General features: G+C 37.9%; 1 protein-coding gene across 7 annotated transcripts in view; it reads right to left on the reverse strand.

Annotated features, from left to right (window-relative positions):
• The window catches only part of ZNF385D (zinc finger protein 385D), an 860,299-nt gene that overhangs the window by 58,624 nt on the left and 779,987 nt on the right, over positions 1-21,688 (reverse strand). For all 7 annotated transcript variants that reach the window (XM_054691913.1, XM_054691926.1, XM_054691922.1 and 4 more), the window contains one exon: positions 20,932-21,094. In XM_054691913.1, coding sequence (XP_054547888.1) covers positions 20,932-21,094 — 163 coding nt within the window. The remainder of the gene's footprint in view (positions 1-20,931; positions 21,095-21,688) is intronic.

Here is a 21,688-nt window from a genome sequence, read left to right on the forward strand (position 1 = left end):
TTTAATCACCAGTCCCACTCATTCCTAAATTCTGAAAAGTACTGCACAGTATAGACTGGAAAATGCTACCTGAGTGGGACAATAAAGTATGGGACCTTTTCAGATTGATTTTGCTCACTCACCGTATGCCCTTGAGGTCGCCCCAAGTTGTTGCTTACATTAATAGTTCATTCCTTTTTATTGCTGAGTAGCACTCCTAGTATGGATGTACCACAGTTTACTAACTTTTCCTGAATGATATTTGGATTGTTTCCATTATGTGATGAATATTAATAGGACTTCTCTATAAAAATTATATCCGTGTGTGTGTGTGTGTGTGTGTGAGAACATACACTTTCAATTCTTCGAGGCAAATACCCAGGAGTAAGACTGCTGAGTTATAGTATGGCAAGTTAGGTGTTTACCTTTATAAAAACTGCCAAACTTCTCCTCAATACACCACTTTGCAGACCTCCCTGGTGGCACAAGGGATTAAGCATCGCACTATGAAGCAATCCACAGCCTCTGCAGCATGAGTTCTACCCCGTCTGGCCAGAGAGCAAGTCACATGGCAAAGCAGACCTCTCCTGACTAGCCCGCTGCTCCCCTTCGCAGTGTACTTTGGTGGGTCTGCCTGTTCTGTTCCTCACTCTATCTCTGGTGAATCCTCTCACCATCCCCATCTCTGGCCTGTACCCCTGCTCTTGTATGCATAAATAAATAAATCTTAAAAATATGTATATATATATATATATATATATATATATATATATATAGCACTTTGCCTTCTCGCCAATACTGTCTGTGTTCCAGTTGATCTGCATCTGTATCAGCACTTAGTGTGGTTAACATCTGTCATTTTTAAGCCATTCTACCAGGTGGGTAGTGGTATTTTTGAGTTTCCCTAATAGTTAATCGTCCTGGGTATTGCTCTATGTGCTTATGTACATTTCATGCTCTCCTTGGTGAACTCTCTGCTCAAGTCTTTGACGATTTTCTAACTAGAATATTTGCCTTCTTACTCTTAACGTGATATTCTGGATATAATATCTTTGTCAGATATATGAATTGAAAATATTTTTAGACTGAGATGGTCTGTCATAGAGCAGAAGTTGTAATTTTGGTGAAGTTGAACTTTAAAAGTTTTTTTTTTTTCTTTTATGGATCATATTTTTGGTGTTATCCTTTATCATTCAGAGTTCAAACAGGGATGAGAAACTATCCAGTAATTTGAACATGGAAAGTTCAATATTAACTACAACAGGAGATTGCTTAATGATGATCATTTGGTAAGAAGTAAATAAATCTCTAAATAATCTTTCAGGGCAGACATGAGCATAGAGAGGCTGCCAAGGAGTCTTACTGATGGAACATACTGGAAATCCACACTCTAGAGTACTAGGGAAAGCTGTTTATGGGGTAGCATTGAACTGAAGGAACAAAACTAAAGATCAGCCACAGGGGTGTGCTGGGAGAAGTCGCTGGCCTGTGGGTACCTCCGTTACCACGCACCACACAAGGGTCTCTGGGGAGAAGCTGCCTAGGCTGCAGGGGTATGGCCAGTGAGTACCAGGGACCAAGAAGAAAGACCCTTTCCTCTGCCATGTCTCTCTAGTGCCCTCTGCTGACAAAGCCTCCTAATAGTGAGAGACAGAGGAAGGTAGGGATGGTCAACAGGGTCCTGACCCACAGTTTTCACAGTGCTGAGTGCAGACGGCCAGCAAGACACTTGCCCCCAGTTTCTAAAGTGTCCAGTTGGGAGAAAGAGGTGTGACTCCTTGGTGCCTTTCAACTGTGTAGAGTCACAAAGCCTTCGTCCTACAGTGCCACCTTCTTCCAAGTCTAGCACAGCCTACATAGAGCATGATTTTTTGGGGGCTGTTGTGTTTGTCACTACGAGTACCCTCAAGCGGCAGGTGCTCACATGCCTAGACTGGTATATGTAGAAGGTAAAACAAAAGCAATGCAAACAAACAAACAAACAAACAAACAAAAAACACAAACCAAAAGAGCAGAGAAATTCCCACTGAGTTCTCTTTTATGTCCTGAGAGCACTGCTTTGTACTGTTTCATCTGATAGTTGGTTTATATATATTTGTCCAGGGTTTATAGTTTTAATAAGCAAGAGGATAGAGTGGAATGAGCTTACTCCATCTTTTCTGGAATCAGAAACTCCCCACGTGTTAGGTTTAAATAGATTCATTTCCTTGAACAGACACTAAGGCTTGTTCCACATGTAGGTGTTTCTGAGCCACAGTGTTGATGTGATGGGCGACTCAGGGAGATTCCTTTTAAAAAATGCTGATCCCGATAGACAATCTACCCTGTTTGCTAAAGCTAGAGATGGGCCATAATGTGGGCACAGTGAAGAAGCACTCATAGTACTATGATGAGCAATAATCTTCTAAGTACTGAAGCTGGCCTGAGGAAAGAGTTTGAATTGTCCTGAACTGCCAGTTGGTGGTGGCAACTGTACATTTGCTATATTTTATCCCAACCTTTATGGTATGTCAAAGGTCTTCAAATGCCTTGGCATTCTGACCGGACTACCATTTTTGACATTGCTAATTATCCATTTTCTTCCTGGAGTTTCGTTCTTACAGAGGACATCTGCTTAATCTTCTTCCCCTCATTTCCCCCCATTTACAAGGATCACATCAAACCCACCCCTGCTTTAAAATTAGCATATGTGATAGCAATAATGATAACAATGATAAGAGCAACAGTAACTTAACTACCATTTCAGAATACCTACTATGTGCTGGCATTATAAATGCCTTGGCTGCATTATTGATCCTCCCCACACTACAATTTATTATTTGACAGGTGAAGAAAGTAAAATGGTATAGCAGAGATTTGAAACAGACGGATTTCAAATCTCACCTGTTTTTCCCAATGCTTTGCTTCTTACCCTTTCCTACGCCTGTATCACTCCCTTTTCCTGTGCTGTTAGGCATAAATCATGGAATTTCTATTTTATTTTTATCCACTGAGCAAGACTGAATGTCCCCTGAAGGCAGTGAATTGTTAGGTCTGAAGATGCCTCCCTTAGACAGTATCCTGTCTTAGACAGAGGAAATGCTGATTTACAGAGCTACTAATTTAGAGACTATTTCTTTCTGGAAACTGACTTAGCAGACAGATTAAAAGAATTTATCTAGAGAGTCACAAATCCAGCCAATGACCAGTTGAGTGGAAAGAATGATCAGTGAATGAATAATGAGGTTAATCTGACTGATGATCAAAATTTGAGCATGCATGCAAATCAGTAGCCAACTTGAGCTGAGGTATCACTGTATGCATTAATTTATAGCACCCTATGAAGAAATGGAGCAAGGTGTCATAAATGCAACCACGAGCCTTTCAAACACACACATTTCAGCGACACATATTTGACAATGATACCTGATAATGGCTCACATCCGTCATGCCACAGCCTCCCATCCTGATTACAAAGTACATGCTGTCCATTTCTCTGAACATGATGACACATTATCAAAAGATGATAAATGTCCTCACAAACAAGTAGGGCTAAAAAAAATGCCTGCAATATTTCTCTGTGGTTTTGCAACAACAAACATCTTGACTGGGTTGCCTATCTGCAGGGGAGTAAATAGCATAAGGCTTTAAGTCTCAGGGAAGTTCAAATGTAAAGAGCTAAAATCCCAGGATCCAGACTTTGGAATAGACACTAAATCACATATTGTATAACCACAAATCAGAGCTGGAACTTCTCCAAAACATTCCTAACAGCTAGTCACACAGCATTCACAAAATTCCTCCACAATCAAGAAAGTCTCAGGAGTGATTTATTTAATAGAAAGTATTTGCTCATTCATTCTTTCAATTGTTTGATGAATATTTGCATCACACTTTTTTTTTTTAAATGAACTAAGACTATTCAAGGAACAAGAAAAATAGCCATGAATGAGCAGAACTATTCCTGCTGTCAAGGAATGTCTATTTTACTGAAGATGGCAGATGTAGATGTTCTACAAAGTGCATACAAAATCAAATGTTTGGGCCTCCCCGGTGGCGCAGCAGGTTGAGCGCGGTGCTGTGAAGCTGTCCGCAGCCTCTGCAGCAAGGGTTCGATTCCCAGCCGGCCAGGGAGGAACCCACATGGCGCGGCAGACCTCTCCTGTCAGGCCCACTGCTCCCCTCAGCAGTATCTTCACTCCATTTGCCTGTTTTGCTCCCCATCTCTCTGGTGAATTCTCTTACCCTCCCATGCCTCTGACCTGTACCCCAGTTCTTGTATAAATAAATAAATCTTAAAAAAAGAAATAAAATGTTTACAAGTGCAACGATTAGTCCAAAATGTGATGTTGAAAGTAAGTTCTTCCTTATACTGAACGTAGTGAGTCCACCTATACTTTTCTCCAATTAGCCCTGGTTGTGTACATCACACAGAACAGGGCTTTCCATTCTTCTACATGGTGACACAGCAGATATTTGAGGACAGCTAATATTTTCCCCTGAAAACTTCTCCAGACAATTGCCTACAGAAATTTTTTAAACTTGTTCACATTTGAAGAAGACTGTGGCACTTCTTTGTCTCTCTGCTCCTACATGCTAGGATTTTGCTCTGTAAATGCAATGGTTCATAATCTATCATTTTGCCCAGAATATCACTTGTTACAATTAATTATAGGGCCCTAATATCAATGCAAAAAGGGCTTGAAATGGAGGGATATATATGGACATTTAATGAGCACCAACTCTTGAAATTTCCAAATTTTACATTACGACATTAGATCTAATAAAACTCTCACCTTCCTCATTGTCAAGACTATGCCTTTACTAATACTTCCAAATGTAATCACACACATATACACCATATAATATATGCCCACACAACAGTGCTTTTATAGTAATGAAAGGAAGAAATCTTGATTGGGGAAAGAGAATCAAATAATATTCTTCCTGAAAATTTAACACTGATAGCTGACTCACAATCTTATGTTGCAGAGGTACCATCCTTACTGCTTATGGGCAGGCTTCTATAGCCAGATTTGATGGAGTTTTATCTAGGTTCTGTCATTACCAGCGGTAGGATTATGAGGAATTACATGACCTCTCTTATCCTTAACATCTTCATTCACAAAATGAAGTAAGTCAGAACCTTCACAGAGCTACTGTATGAATTAATAAGTAATCTATTTAGAATATTAGACTCACAGTAATGCTATAGATATGTAAGCTCACAGTAAATACTATTACTGTGTAAGCTATTGCTACTTTTACAATCAGATGTGCAATGAAAATGCATTTTCTTTACATGCTAAAATCAAATTCATTTTCTTTAAGAGCTTCCACCATGCTAAGTTGGAAGAGGGTGGGAAGATGTACTTTTACTTTAAAATATATCATCTCAATCTCTCCAAGTTGGACTGTCATTTGGATTTTATTATTTAACTCCATGGCACAGGGAAAATTTTATGTCTCTTTCCCGCTTGTGTTTGATCTAGCTCTTCCTCTTCCTTTCCATGAACTTTGGGAGGATTATAATTGCTTATAAAATTTGTTTTATACCTCCTGGAAGTCAAGGCAAAAAGGGAAATGCAAACTTCAGTTATGCCAAAAGAAAAAGCATGCCAGTTCCATAAGGTGCTAATATCAATTTAGCTTTTCTGGTTCCTGCATGTCTGCCTCTCTAGAATTGAATATTCTACAACACTACCACAAGGCAAAACTCTGAATCATATTCTGGGGCATTTGACTCATTAGTAGAATTCAACTATAACCTTCTGATCATCCTGGTTCTCAACCTTCAGTCCAGCCAATCTCAAGACTCTAGAAATAGGTCGGAAATGACATTAAGGAGATTGCAGTTGGAATAGACTGGGGCCCACTGGGCAGCTTGCTCCTCGAGTCTTGGCTGTTTTCTCAGACCAGGGTTTTCAGAGCATGAATAAATCCAGTCAGCTTCAGCTCTCTGGGAAGAAAGTTTCTGTATTTATTTGTTTAATCTCTCCAAAGCAGTCCAAAAGCATTACCTGAAGGTAGAACTTAGAATTGAATTTCTAGTCCCAGGGGACACCGCTGCTGCTGCTGGAGTCAGCCTAACGCCCTAGCCTGTAACAAGCACATTTGCAGTTCGAGTCTATTAATAACTGATGGAAGCTCACCACTTAAAAGCTAAAGAATGCTATTTAATGCTCTCTTTTGCTTTTAATGGACTAAAACCTGTTAAAATTCTGCTAAATAATAAGGCAAATTTTTCTTGCAGTTGATAGAGAAACAGGAATGAAAACAAGTGTGCAGCAAGCACACACGCACACACACACCCACACACACACCCACACCCACCCCTGAGAGATTAATTTCCAGAGGCTCTACCAAAAGCAGCAGGAATGCAGCAAATCAAGGGGTTAGAGGGTCCAATGAGCCCCACAGAAAGGCTAAAGATTAATCTTGAGATGTTTCACTCAGATAGAACTTCAATGATTACATTATCAACTTTTCCTGGGGCTATTAAATCAGCAGAGCAAAAAATAGGCACATTTGGTCCACAGACTGAGAGCCGGTACAGCTGAGAGAGGATGGAAATGGCACAGCAGATGTCTTGGGGCCCTCATATCAAGGTGCACGCTCAGAAGGGCTCTTCCGGGGGCTCTAATGCAGAAAATGGCTTATTGAGTGCAAAAATGAGAGAAGTTAGGGGACAGAGTTTTAAAGACTTTCTTCATTCTTTAAGTTCCCAGATGGGCTATTCTATCTATTTTTGGATTCATGATGTCAAACCAAACCATCGATCCAGTCATTTCAGCAAGATTTTTGCTTCTGTGACACCTGTCGGGAGTCAGCTTCACAGACCACACCGACCTCTCGTTTTCCAGGTGGACAATCTCTGTCTTGCACCGTCCTTGACCTGCAGTGGGTTCCAGGCCCCCAGGAGAATGTAAGCCTCTGGGTCGGGCACCAAGATAAGGCCTGGTGTCAAGGGCCCCTCATTCTTCTGGTTATGGAAGCCTCTTTCTGACTGCCTTTCTTGTTTGTCTGGATTTGGATTCACAACATTTCCTTGAGAATTTGAGGCTATCCACTCATCCTTTATATATAGGCCTTAAATCCTTTTGCTTCAATGCATGGTTCTGGAACTTTGAATCTTATAGTAACTTGGATTTGACTTCTGCTTGCCTGAGCCACTATGAACAGTACATCTTTCCTCTTACTGTTTCAAATTCCCCCCTTACTCTTCAAATCTGTTGCCCTATTTTTTTCCATTGCTGTTGTTTAGAATAGAACAGAACAGAATAGGAATACCATTATGGCATATTTTATTTTACAAAATGGTCATAGAATAGCTCCAATTTCACATTGTGACTTTGTCAGTAGGTCATCACTGGGTGGGTGCAGGTATGGAGGTGAGGTTATAAAAAGAAACAGAGGTCAACCAGCTTATATTTTTGGAATCAGGTGCCATGTTGTGAAGAGCCCAGATCAAGAGAGGCCTCAGTTGAAGCTCCAGCAGGCAGCCCTACCTGAGAAGCCAGTCAACACGTCGCATCCACAGACTGATGAATGAGTGAAGAAGGCTTCCAGGTGCCTCCAACACAAGCTGTCATTGGACTGTAACTACACAGGACAGCAGTCTCCTCTGCTACCCACACCCAAACAATTCACTTGTCCTCAAAATCATGTGCAATATTAAAAACACAATGTTAGTAACACAATGCTACTACTCAGACACATGAGATACTACTAATAAATAACTGTTGTTTTATTCCATAACAGGTTTGAAGAGGTCTGTTTTCTACACAAAGTTAACTAGAACAACCATTAAATAGCCACATATTTTGAAGCACCTGGATCACAGATTCCCAAAGTGGTATAAGCGAAATCTAACCTGCCACGTGTGTTAGGAAATAAAGTGTTGCTGTAATACAGCTCATCTGTTTACATATTGCCAGCGGCTGCTTTCATGCCACAAAGTCCTATCTGAGTCGTTGTGAGAAACATGACAGGGCACACAGAGGCTAAAACATTTAATACCTGGTGCATTAGAGAGTTTTTTGATTTCTGATCTAGACCAATAACTTTTTTTTTTAACTTTTGGAAGTAGTACATATTTCCTATTTTGCAACCTAATATACTTGTATCCTATGCAATTATGCAAAGTTTTAATTTGCATACTAAAGATAAAGCTATATGTACACACTCATGCATTTTAGTAAAGCATTCATTAAACACACCATAAATGTTCTAGGGAGCCATATATGTGGTTTTCTTAATGTTAATGTTGACTTGAGCAGTTGTTGAGGTACCCAAAGTAAATATGTTCATTGATCAAACTGGAGTGACACAGTATAGTAAAATGTTTTACCTTTTTTCTGTAATAGGAAAACAACTGATAAACTCTTGAATTCAGAAGATTACATTGGGTGGGGTTTAGGTGACAATAAAATACATTTTTCAACTATCTAAGTAAGGACAAATATCCTTAAAAACTAACTTTTAAATTGCATTCGCCTAATGGCAAAATAAACAGATTGAACAGGTTTGCTTTATGGATTGTGAATGAGGCTTACATAAATAAATAACTTTGTCAATCAAGCCCCACTTGACTTCTTTCCTTCATTACTCAGCATTATAAAAAATTAAACTTCTCTAGAATATCACTTAATAAGACTATCTTACTTTCCTATGTTAATTTCAAGTTGGATAGAAGGTGTTACTTGGACTGAAATACTCAATGGATTTGACGACCACAACAAATAACTCATTCTATCACTGTTCTAACCAAAGCAATTATGTCATTGGTTCCTAACCCATCCTCTGGGTAGAAAATTGGATTATTTCAAAGTAAGAAATAGTTTTTCACCTACTGCTTAAAAAATTCCTTTAAGATCCATTCAATATTTAGGATGATGAGTGCTTTCTCCTAGGACACAAAAGTTAACACATACTAGTACCTGGAAATAACTAAGAGACAGATACTATGTCACTAACATACTTTTCTGTTAGGATTATTCAAGATGGTTTCTCTTTTTTTTTTTTTTTTTGCCAAAGCCTCTGATACTCCTAAGCTCCTGTTGTAAATACCCACCTTTACATATCAGACCTTGAACCTTCAAAAGGTTCAAATATTTGGCAAATGAGAGATTTATGAGATGTTTCTACTAAAGGGAAATAACTATTATTCTTTCCCAATTCTGATACAGTCTCTGCAAAGAAAACTCTTAAAAATGAGGCTGTCAACTTAGAAATAACTCTTCACCTTTAAAATTTTTTTCTTTATGAGTATAAAAAGCAATAATCTACACTATAATACATTAAAAATTAAAAGCTATATATATAAAAACTATACTGATTTTTCTGTTGAGGAAATTTCTAAGTTTATATAAGGGAAGAGTATGACCTCAAGCTCTAGATTATTTTTAATTATCACTACATGCTGATCTAAAATATCTTTGTAATATAGGAGAAAGCTTATATTTTTACATTTTTAACCAATCCTTTCCAGGTTACTGGATTTTCAGTTACCAAAGTTACTGTACAAAATACCACTTTAGTTGCCTGAAAGAATTAAAAAAGTTTTCCAAGTGGCAATTCCTAGAAGATAATACATATCTTGTGAGAATTTAATACCTTCCAATGTAGGTAATCTTATATCTCTATTTGATAATTTTGTATATTCATTTAGTGTTAGTAAAATTAACGCTTGTCTGCAAAAAAAGTAAAATTTTTCTTTTGTACTTAAGATCAGAGTTTTGTTTTCACAGAGAGATAGCATCACATAGATAGCATCACAAAATTAAACATAAACAGCAAAAGCAAGATTGACATGGTTTCACATCAACTCCTAAATTATGTACTATAAATTTTAAATAGATCAAAAATGATACTTTCTAATATGTGTGAAGTTTTACTGTCTGGCAAAACAATAAGAATAGAAGCATAGTTAACAAAATGCAGGCCAACAAAAATCTTCAGCCCTTAATCCTATCTTCTCTTCCCAGCTTCCTAGCAGGTGAAAAGCACAATAATAGTGTAAAGAGCAAATATGGGCAGATACATACATTTGAACCTTTTGAAGGTCCAAGGTCTGTTATGTAAAGGTGAATATTTACAGCAGCAGCTCAGGGGTGTCAGAGGATTTTGCAAAAAAAAAAAAAAAAAAAAAAAAAAAGAGGAACCATCTTCAGTAATCCTAACAGACATGGTGATATCAATTAGTGACCCAAATTGGGGTTCTGTTAATAGGATTATGGGAGGATTAAGTGTTGACTGCCTAAGCAGAAACAGCAAGGCTACAGGGATCAGTAGTAGGTTCACATCCTAGCTCTGCCTCTCATAAATTTGTTGACCTGAATCAAATTGTTTAACTCAGAACCTGGATTCTTTACCTGCAAACTAAGAATGTCTAGCTCTAAGTGTGAGGTCTCACAAGCATGCACGTAGAATTTCTAAACCACTTTGTTTTGCCTTTTCTTCTTTGTCACCTCTGTGAAAGTGAGTCACTAAATGACAGGAGCTACATTTAAAGACTAACAAATACTTAATATTAGTTAAATGCTGGATAAAGGAAACATTTTATCAAAGGAGTTATTTTATTTATTTTTGTTTTGTTTTTTATTTATTTTTTATTATTTTATATATTTTTACATCATTCTTCATTTTTGCACAATGTATACATTTTCATCTTGGTTTTAGTCCTCATACAATGGAATAGTACTCAGCAATCAAAAAAGATAAATTCATACAATTTATAGCAACATGGATGGAGCTGGAAGGGATCATGCTCAGCGAAATCAGCCAGAAAGAAAAAGAAAAATACCGGATGGTCTCACTCATAGCAGGAATCTAGAAAACCTAAATAAGGGACCAGGAAAAAAGACTAATTATAATAAAGTAAAAATCAAAATCAACAAAGGAGTTATTTTAGGACTGAATACCCTTGACATTAAATTTGCACATGCTGGTTAGCAACAGTTGTATCTTCCTCTACCTTCTTTGCATTCAAGGGTCATTCCAATTGCCCCACAAATTCACAGAACTGTATCGTGCTGTTTCCTATTTTGATTAATATTTTTTTTGTTTATTTCTTGTTTCTTCAACCAGATTGAAGACATGTCAAGGGTTGAATTCCTATTTTGCATCTTATGTTACAGCAAAGTATCACATATTGATATTATAAAATACTTGTGGGTGAGTATAGATATGAAAGAATGGTGAGTAAGAGAACAAATAAATAATCTAAAGTTCTTGAGTCAGATTCTAAAATCTCTGACCATTTCAGAGAAGACTGGGAGAGTTTTCTTTACCACAAGTTCTTCTTTCTGGGTAACATGAAAAAAATACATTATTACTTTTCCCCCCTGGATTTGCTTAATTATACTTAATTTTACTTAACATGAAAACATACATGATTGCTTACCCCCACCCCTTGGTTTTACTTAATTCTACTAGAGAGATAGCAGGGAAACAGAAGGTCCAAATAGGTCAGTATCTCAGTATCTTTACACATTCAGCATCTTGACCTTCACCTTGGAGTTTGGCCAGACACCAACTGCTAGTCAGAGAGTGATTAATTTGTGTAATCACCTAAGTGTGAAATGTTCTCAAAGCTGCCTCCAAACTGAGTCATAAAAGCAAAGCAAACTTTAGTAAAGTGGTCCCCAGGGTAAAGGAAGGTTCCAGGTTCCCTGTCCCACCCAAGGAAGGGAGGATCTTAGCAGGGAGGAGGAGAAGCTGGAGAAGGAAGCAAGAAGGATGGATAGCAAGGAGACCTGGAAGAGGGACATGGAGCAGAGAGAGATGCGAAGAAACTGTGCTTGCTTCTAGGCCTTAGACTCATACCAGGGACTTGGGGGACATGAAAGGAGACACTTGAAACGTATGTGAGTTAGAGACCCGTGGGGAGGTTAACAATTGCAGCTTTTATCTTGATTTTGATTATGCTCTTTTCCTTCCACACTTGCCTGGCCCCTTTGTCTTTTTCCAACGGGTCCCCCCCAGAAGGTGCCTTAGACTTGTGGCAAGTTTTTGGCTTCAGCAGTCCTGCTTTGGGCCAAACCTGTTTGCCTGGGCATTTACCCATGAGGTGAGGGGTAACATTGGATGTTTCATTTGAAAACTATTTTATCTATTCTTTCCCTCTTCTCTTTATTGCACACTATTTCTATTAAAGTTCTTTTCCATTAAAGGTTTTATGTGCTAGAGCATGTTTTGTCTTCATGTGGCTGTGGTGGATGGCAGATTAATTTAAAGTGAGCAGGTTTGGAGGTCCTGGGCTACCCCTGTCCCTGCCAGGTAACAAAACCACAGCACTGACTACACCAGGCCAGTGGTACAAATGCCACCCCACAGAGTTCGATATGTCCTCTGCCCTCAAATTTAACCCAATGCCAATGTGACAATTTGAAGTTAGTAGTAACTCAATCTGACTCAATAGAGCTTTTAAAAATGTTCTTAATTCTCATTAGAAACTGAAGTAGCACAGTAATTTAATGATGAATCTGAATGCAATTATGATAATTAAAATAGCAACTTAATTTTATGCTGTCTCTGGGAAATACTCAACCCAAGGGTTACACATTCAAATTCTGAGTTACACTGGTTAATGTTTTTGATTTGTATTATAAAGTAGATAAATGTAATAGAATTCAATTAGTAAAACTAATTGACTCTATGCATTCCAAGTGTTATTATGTATTTTGGAGTGTGTTAGTTTTTAGTGCTAAAAGAATTCTTGGACAATCTTCCTGAGAATAGAATTGACACAGCATTGTTTATTGATATTCTTAATGTTTACTTAAGTAATTTCTAATCACCAGATAAAGACATATGGGATAAAGGCATGTGCTCCACCAAAGAAGTAAACATTTCATAGGTTGATATGTAGGGAGCTACATGATTTCAGTTGGTTCTAGGACAGAGCTTGCATGGAAGCTGGAGTTAGCTGGGCAATGTGTGAACATATTTGTAAGAGTTTGTGTGCACCCATGTACATATGTGCCAGGACATAGTATGTGCATCCTCTGTGTATCAACGTAATTCACGAGATGGAGTGAGGGATAAGTATTTTTCCTAGCAAAAGAATGGATAAAACTTGCTCTCAATTCTCAAGTGATGTTGTTGGGCAAATGTTAAATAGAGACAAGGAAAACTGCCAGTAATGGTAAGCAAGGGCTGGATCACAAAAAAAATTCTCAGGCCATGTTTAAGGTTTGGAATTCACACACTGTAAATGCAAGTGTAGTTCTTAATTTAAATATCTGTTTCTGCTTGTTTTACTAAGAATTCAACAGAATTTTCCTATCTCCTGACTGCAAGAAAGGGGCTATTTAACATATTTTGTTTCACACTTCATTTCTATCACTAATAAATATCAAAACCTTCACTTTTCTACTTTGGAGCGAGTTCTGTGAAGGTCCACATGTTTTTACAAATGTTCATTTCCCATTCTGTCATACCCGACTGTTGTTCAACAATTTTGTTAAATTTTAGATTTCTAACTTTAAGAATCATTATTTTGCAACTGAAATATCTCATCATGATATAAGCCTGTATCTACTCAACTCCAAAGAACAGCATAAGAAATAGGGGAAAAACTGAATGAGTTAAGCAATGTGCTTATACAAACACACATACACCCAGATGTTTCCAAAAGTATAGCATCTAAAGGCAAAGGAAGTGGAAGCTTTAATTTAATTTTAAAAGTTCTTCCAGATGTCTGGTATTTCTTAGATACTGGTTAGGTGTTTAGCTTATCATTTACTTTTTATAGATTTGATATTTCTTTAAAGAAAAACTGTTACCTGCATAAGATATGTACACACATACCTACCTACACACACACACACACACACAGAGGTATGATTCCTTTAGACTATAAGATAAAATTATGCACTAACTTGTCGGTTTAGCCTTAATTCTCTTGTTATCTTACACACCATACAATAGCACCTGAACAAAGCTAAATGGCAGGTCCCTTAGGAAGCTTAGGCCCTTCCTGCTTTCTTATTTATTATATAAACCAGAGACACACTACGGGGAGGGCGGGAGAAAGGAGTAGGAGCAAAACAAGGGTGGTGGGACTTGTACGGGGACTATAACCAAGATGAAAATGCATACATTGTGCAAAAATGAAAAATGATGTAAAAATATACAAAATTAAAAAAACAAAAATAATAAAAAAGTTAGGAAAAAAAGAAAGAAAACAACCTACTCTTGTCTAGGAAAAGAATTCCTGGTGAAATTCCTCTGTGCTTCAAGGAATGGGTTTATGCGATATATTTAGGCCCAAACTTTATCAGTCTAAGAGAACCAGCAAAATGGCAGCCGTCTGATTATCTCATGCACAAACAGAACAGGATAAAATATTTTTTTTCTATTTCCATGTCACCATAATATACAATTTGTCATCATAGTTTCACATATAAAGATCCTTGAAAGCACAATATTTAAATAACCACTTTTTTTTTCCTTCTGACTTTCCCTTCCCTTTTTCAGTCTCACCACGGATGTGTTATCGGCACACTCTGCTAACACTTATCAAACATCTTGAGAAGGGAACACTTGATAAAGTCTCTTTGACCAATCTGAAGCATGTCAGGAGCCAGTGCTAAGAAAAGGAAAAGTACTTTAGGCATAAATGGTCTCACAATGGTGCTTCAACTGCTGTGCCTGATGCATGCAACACAGTCCTTTATCATATAGCAAAGGTCCCAGGGAGGCTTTGTTCAGAAGAATGAGTCAAAGAAAACAAGATCCCAGAAGGCAGCACATTGTACCCGAAGGGGCATCTGCATACACCTGCACCTGAGCTGTAAGTGCTGCTGGTAACATATCCCTTTCCAATGACTTCATGTTGCCTTTTAAACTTTAAAAACTGAACTATGGATTTCAAAGCCACAAAAGCACTTGTTTCTCTTTTTATGAAAAATGTGCAATGCTGATTTTGAAGACCTGGTATAGAGGAATATTTAAGAAAAATGTGTTAAAGACACAATTTTGCATGTAAATAAATGTGTGTAATATCTGCCATACTATATCATACATATAAATCTATGATATAATATCAAGACACATGACTTCCTGATGTCAAGCCCAGTTTGTATTTTATTATGAATTTAACACTTAGGATATCTATCTAAAATCTACTTCAAGAAAAGGAAACATTTCCTAACTCCCTAAATAAACAGAAACAAAGCTAGTTCCCATTTGTCCACTGAAAACTCTGTGTCTCTTTCCTATGACATCTGGATTGGTTTTGACTTTATAGCTATGCATTTACAGCCTTCCGTTCATTATTCTTAGGATTTAACTTCTGCCTGAATCAAAAGAGAAAAAAAGGTGTGTGCTCAGCTTTGCCCGGCAATGGGTCTGATATAAATAGACTGCAGAGAGTAATGTTCAGAAAGGAAAGAACCCAGATATTGTGACCCTACACTTGACTGATGTCCCCAAAGAGGCATTATTTGCTGGTGTTTTTGTTTTCAGTCACTGCCCATCACTTCACATCTGATCTCCTCTTTATCGTAGAAAAGTCTCTTTTTCCTTCAAAGTCTCTGAACAAATAGTGTGAGTTTCAAGAAACAGCACTTTTAATCCAGAATAAGTAAATGTTCCCTTGCACATACAGACCCACTCAATAACAGCTTTAAAAGCATTTTACTCTTGGCACCTTTGAGTCAAATGAGTACAGTGTTCCTGGATTGTAATATTGAATTTAGAAAAAAGAAGAAGAGCTGGGGAAATGGATACAAAGAAGACTGAATCATGAGTGGTAAGTGCTAACAAATTGTAAGGTAGTATCTTTGTATTATGAATAATTTGCAATTCACTCAGACTCAAAAAAGAGAATTATGCAATACAGCCATTGAGAAAGGTTCTCGGATCTTGCTGATTACTTGACTAATGTAAATCTATCTATTCAATACACTAATTAACTCCTTATTGATAGTCACCGAAGTGACATCAGGAATATCATGTGCTCTTTACCTGCGCAATTAGAGAATCTCAAAACAAACACGATTTAGGGGTTAAACTTTAGGATCCTTATGTAAACTTGCAACTATGAAATGTGATGAACAAGACCTCAGAATTCCTTAGTTTTACGAGAATCACTGTTCTTTCATGGGAACATCTATTCCCAAATGCAAGTATCTAAAGCTTTGTTATGCTTCTATTCAAGAAAAAATGTATATAACTATTGCTTCAAATTTTAAAACTACTTATTTTTTTTATATGAAAGGGTAAAAAATATGTGTATGTGTGCTCAGCTTTGCCTGGCAATGGGTCTGATATAAACAGCAGACAGAATGTTCTGTAAGAAAGAAACAGATTATTAAGTATGTATTCTCAATGAACCTGTCACCTAGCAATAATAGGAAAAGATAAAGATATAAAAAATTATACTTTTAGCCAGATATGATAGGGAAGTTTAGAAAAGATGGGGTTGCTGGGGACTTCATAGGCTGGAGAAAGAATATAAAAGTGATATATTCTCAAGGGAGAAGTTTAAAAGACAGTGGAAAAACAAGGTGTTCTCTGAGTGTATAATATTGCAGATGAGCAAGACAAAAGAAATTTGGAAAGGTAGGTTGTGAGCAAACCACTGAAAGCCACGAGGTCCAGCAAAAAGACACAGAACAGGTTTCTGAATGGGGCGATACTGTGATCTCTGAGCTGGGGGCATAAGCAGAAGGGAGGCTGTGATTCTCAAGGAGCAAGGAGGGAGGCAGGGAGATGGCAGGTAGAGAAGGGTAAGTGTATGGTCAGCACACGCCTCGGAGGTCAGCATATGGGTAGTAACCATATATGAAAGAGAGAAAAACATTTTCTGGGAATCCAATGAAACAGATTCCAACAATGGAACTATGGACATGGCAAGATGAAACAATGACAGCTGGAAGGTTTACAGCCTGTGCACTTCAGGACCAAAAATAAAGCCAGAAAAGACAGAATGGAGAGAAAATTGGGAATGATGGTCAAAATGAGGTCTATTTAACTGTTTTGAACCTATACAACTGGTGCTGACAAACTCTTCAAGGGAGTGATGAAAAAGCCATATAAAATCAGGTCAGGTTTCAGCAGAGGAACAAGGCTGGTGACCTGGAACATTGAGACACACAAAGCAAAAGTAAGAGCTGAAGCCATGGTGGAAGTCTGTCTTATTGCTCAACATTTGTTTTTCTGTCCCTGGAAGAATATTCTTCCCTGCCCATTATAGTCACACTTGACCACGTAACTTGCCAATGAAAAGTGAGAGTTATGTGTCACTGCCTTTAAAAAGTTTTAATAGGCTTTTGATTCATGATTCTCTTTTTTCTCTCTGACATAGGCTTGGCAATGGCCAGCTAGGGACTGCTCCCTTAAGGTGGCTCTAGCGTTAAACTAACATGGCAAATAAAAGCACAGCTGATACATCGTGTGATTAGTTGTAAAAGCCACTGGGGTTTGGAGGTGGTTTATGCCTGCATTTCCTAGTCTACACAGTAGACTGTGGAATGTATAAGACTGTGCAAAAAAGGGAAGAAAAAATATCAGAGGATCACCTAGCATGCATGGGAATTAAACTGGTAATTCTGAATTTGTCATTTTCTAGGAAAAAAAGGTCAACCGAGTTACATTTGTCAAGTAAATTTAAGTATAATTTCTTAATTTGTGCCATTGCTCTTTCTCTATACAAAAAGTTCATTAAAAAAATGTCAGATCATCTACAGGAATGTTTGTCCTATGACATATTCTGTAATGTACTGCAACCACTCTCATAGGCCAAACATTTACTGTGTCCAGGATATTATTTTTGACTGCAAATTTTGTTTTGTATTAATTCACCAAATTAATAATCTTCATTAGATCACAAGAATTACATTATGATTTCACATTAGGGACTGCCTTTTTGCTTTGAAAAAGGGGTGCCAGGACTTCTGCGGCAGTAGTTGGATAATCACCGAATACCATTGTTTTACTCATGATCCCAGCCTGTAGACTGACAAAATTAATGAAAAGAAATATCCAAGATCACACAGTTAGTGAATAAGAGCTTACTCCAAAGATAATCCAGACATATTTGTTAACCCAAGGCAGCAATTAAAACCCATCATACATGACTCAGAAATTTAAGAGGAGCTATTTGTCAAAATTGTTTTTATCACAAAGATTTTTAAATGAAAATTTGCTTTTAATGAGTATTTTATTTCCTATATTACAAAGACTCCCAGGAAAGCCTCGAAATTAATTTTCTAATTCAAGTGCACACCAATTCCTGTCCTTTCACTACCGCTATGATGACTTTTTCTTAAGGGTCATATCTACCAAATCAATGTACATGTATCATTTTCTTAAAGCAATTCATTTTTTGTAGGTGGATGACTTTTATTAAGAATGATTTGGTAAAATTAGTAAGAGGTGATTTAATGTATCTGTATCTTTTATGTATGGATAAGTCCACCAATCACAAAACAGCCTGTGCACTAAGCAAAATAGTTATTTTTCTTATTAAAAGAATACATGATTCTTGATTCTGGACTCATCTCTCTCTACTTCTGTCCATGAGTATTAAACTCTTCTGGGAAACTAACTCAAAGGCTCTTTAACTTCAGAGCTGTATTCTTTCCTAATCAGTATGAGGAAGCAAACAGCAATAAAAAGGATAAATAATAGTTTTAAGAAAACTACAATTTTTCAGCCTCTGATTTGTATTACAACATATGGGACAAGTCTGAAACAACAGGAGCTTTCCTGGACTACTTCTCAATAGTGGTTTTGTGGCAAACCCAGTTTAAGGATGTAACTTGGCTTAGCTCATCTGGTACCTGTGCTAGAATCCTTAGTTTTTCAAACTTATATGTCCTACTTGTTTTTTTTTTTCTTTTTCTGGGTATATTTTCCAGTGGATTAGGGAAACAATGACCTTCCTGATAACCATTAACTTCTGTCCTCCAGCTTTAGGATATTTGTACTAAGATTGCAGCCTTTATTATTCCTTAAGTGCTTCGGGAATTTCCTCTAGCTCTAGCTTCAAAAGGTATTTTACCATTTCAATACATACTGATCATTGGGTGATGGCATTTCCACTGGGAATGTGTTGATCTTATGCAGGTTCTCTCTCTCAACTCAACCCAAAATTTGCTTTCACTCAATGTCTAAAAAGACAGAACCTTGATAACGGTGACACTTTACACTGTAGACTCTAAGTTTAGAGATGGAGGTTTGCATTCAGACAGCACACTGGAAGCCTTTCCCAACCCAAGTTAGTAGCTCTACCCACCAGATAGTTATATAACTGCATCCTTAATGTAACAGGGATTTTTGTATTTTATAGAGGAGTCAAGGTAACTCATTATAGATAAAAATGTCTTTGAGTAGAAGAGCAAGCAAGAACTTAAAAATCAAACTCATTATGTTAATCTCATCTCTATATCAAACCCTTTAAATCAAACTCTTCTTCCAGCCTACCATGTTTTTGCAAGAGAGGGAGAGGGAGAGAGGGAGAGAAAGAGAGAGATATTTCTCCACAGAAAATGTGGCTTAAGGTATCTCAGTTTGTGCCCCAAACTGAAGAGTTCTGGGAACGGAAATTACACTCATTTGCCTCATCACTGATCATTCCTGTATAGCCCCCGAAATGAGGCAGTGAATTTTTAATTAACAGAAAAAGGATTAATGCTTCCCCTGTAAGGTTTTACATTTAAATTAACAAGACAGCATAATCCAGTTCTAGCTCTGGATACCAAAGCAGTGAACATGACACGCACTTCTTTCTTTCTATTGAGTATGTTGTGGCAAAAAGTTACATAAATCAGAGATCTGAAGGCATGAGAGAAAATGTATCCCATAGCCATTGTCTTCAGCATCTACACCACGCTAAATAAGAGCCTGGGGGCAGGATGACAGATGGTCTCAGCCTCAGAGAGCGCGCAGGATTCTCAGGGAGAGGGCATAATGTATCTACCAAACATACCTGAGTAAAGGACATGAGACTTTGAGAACATCATCATCCCTTAGAGGTGCCCAAAGGAACAAGCCTCTTCCTAGCTTCTTTGAGGAGCATATACCTAACGGACACTACCACATACAATAAATTTGTTTTCATTTGCTCCATTTGTTCACTTTAGCATTTTATATTTTCAACAGCCACAATCAGAAGATTCTCTTCTAGTTAAGACATTGCTATCGATGATGAACCCAACCTTCCTAAACATTGCCATTTATCAGAAAAACAACTACAGGTACTAGTGTCTACCTGTGCATCGCAAGGGACTTTTTATGTAAATTTGAGGGCCAGGGGTCTTATATTTTAAAAATCCAGCTTAGGGAATTCCCACTGGCTTCCTCTGTTGTGAATAAATGGGTTGTTTGCAGGAACTATCCCCAGGGGCCCTTCTGAGGCCATTATTTCACTGTGAAGACTCTGTTAAAAAGAATAATTGGTATCAATAACACTTACCTGTATATGCGGAAGGAAGGTTACCCAGCCGTAACAAGCCCAGAATCACACAGCCACTACTTAAAAGAACGCAATGTTTGGGATTTATGAGAATAAAGGCTGTCAGTAATAATGCCCATATTGGGGCCTTCTCGATTCATGTGGCATACTTTGCTAGGTACTCACAGTTAAATCAAATCTGCCCGGCAGTTACAGGCTAAGGTGCTGCATACAAGATGCAAACAAGATACAATGAAAGGTTCACTTCTCAAAAGGGGATACTGGGGATGTGACTTCACCTGTCTTTATGACTCTCGTGTTCTCTACAACAGCCAAGGTCAGGGCTGTCTTCAGCGCAAAATCTGCAAGATGACTAATGATTATCTTAATCTCTTATAGGGATCGGAAAAATGAGGGGGCACAATTACCATTGTACAGAAAGATGGATCAAGCATGAATTGATGTGGTAGGGACATACGGACACAGACAGGGGATTAGACAAGGGAAGGAGCCCCAAACAATAATGACAATGCTGACAACAAGGACAACAACAAAGATCATCGCTTAACCTGTTTTGTCAGAGCTGGTATTGATGGTATTGGTAGTGATGGAAGTGAAGGTAGTCTTGGCGCTCTCCTTGGCAGTTACAGATTTCTGCTTATTTTTCATGGCTTCCAGTGCTTTGAGCTTCTTGGCATGTTTCGTGCCTTTGTAGTGGGCCGCAGCCTGGCTCTACAAAGGAGAACAAAATGAACCATGCAATCAGGCTCATTTCTAAACTGGCATTCTCTGTATTACCACAAATACAGACTCCCTTTCAATAATAGGTACCATTCAAGCCAATTCTGGCCGTGGCCAAACGGGGGGGGGGGCTACTTTAGAATGATGCTGGAAAGCAATGGGAATCAAGTACTAAAAATTCTGGACAGAATATTCTGTTGCTTCTCTTCAAAGAAATATAACCAAACACTAACGCATCAACAATGTTTTCTTTGTGGAGTGGGAAAAAATAAGAATTTACACCTGTATTGCCTTTGTTCTGCCACAGAAGATGCTGGGCTCCTGAAGATTAACAAGAGCCCTAGAAAAGAGTGTCTCTCACCTTCTCGGCTCAGGAAATGTGTTTTCTCTTTCAACAATGTGTCTTATTAATACAGCCCCCAACAGGTGTCTACAAGGAAAAGTTCACCTCTAACAAGGGAAGTAGGCACCCTGGAGACAGATTGAAGCTTGAGAGTTCAAAAGCAAATGTACTACCTGAGTCCAAATGGAGCATATGGAAGCTAAGCAATTTTCTGATTCTTTCTTTCTCTTTGCTTCCTACAG

Source organism: Talpa occidentalis, unplaced genomic scaffold (assembly GCF_014898055.3).
Source record: "Talpa occidentalis isolate TD23 unplaced genomic scaffold, MPIMG_talOcc4v2.1 talOcc4.10, whole genome shotgun sequence".
Lineage (NCBI taxonomy): Eukaryota > Metazoa > Chordata > Mammalia > Eulipotyphla > Talpidae > Talpa > Talpa occidentalis.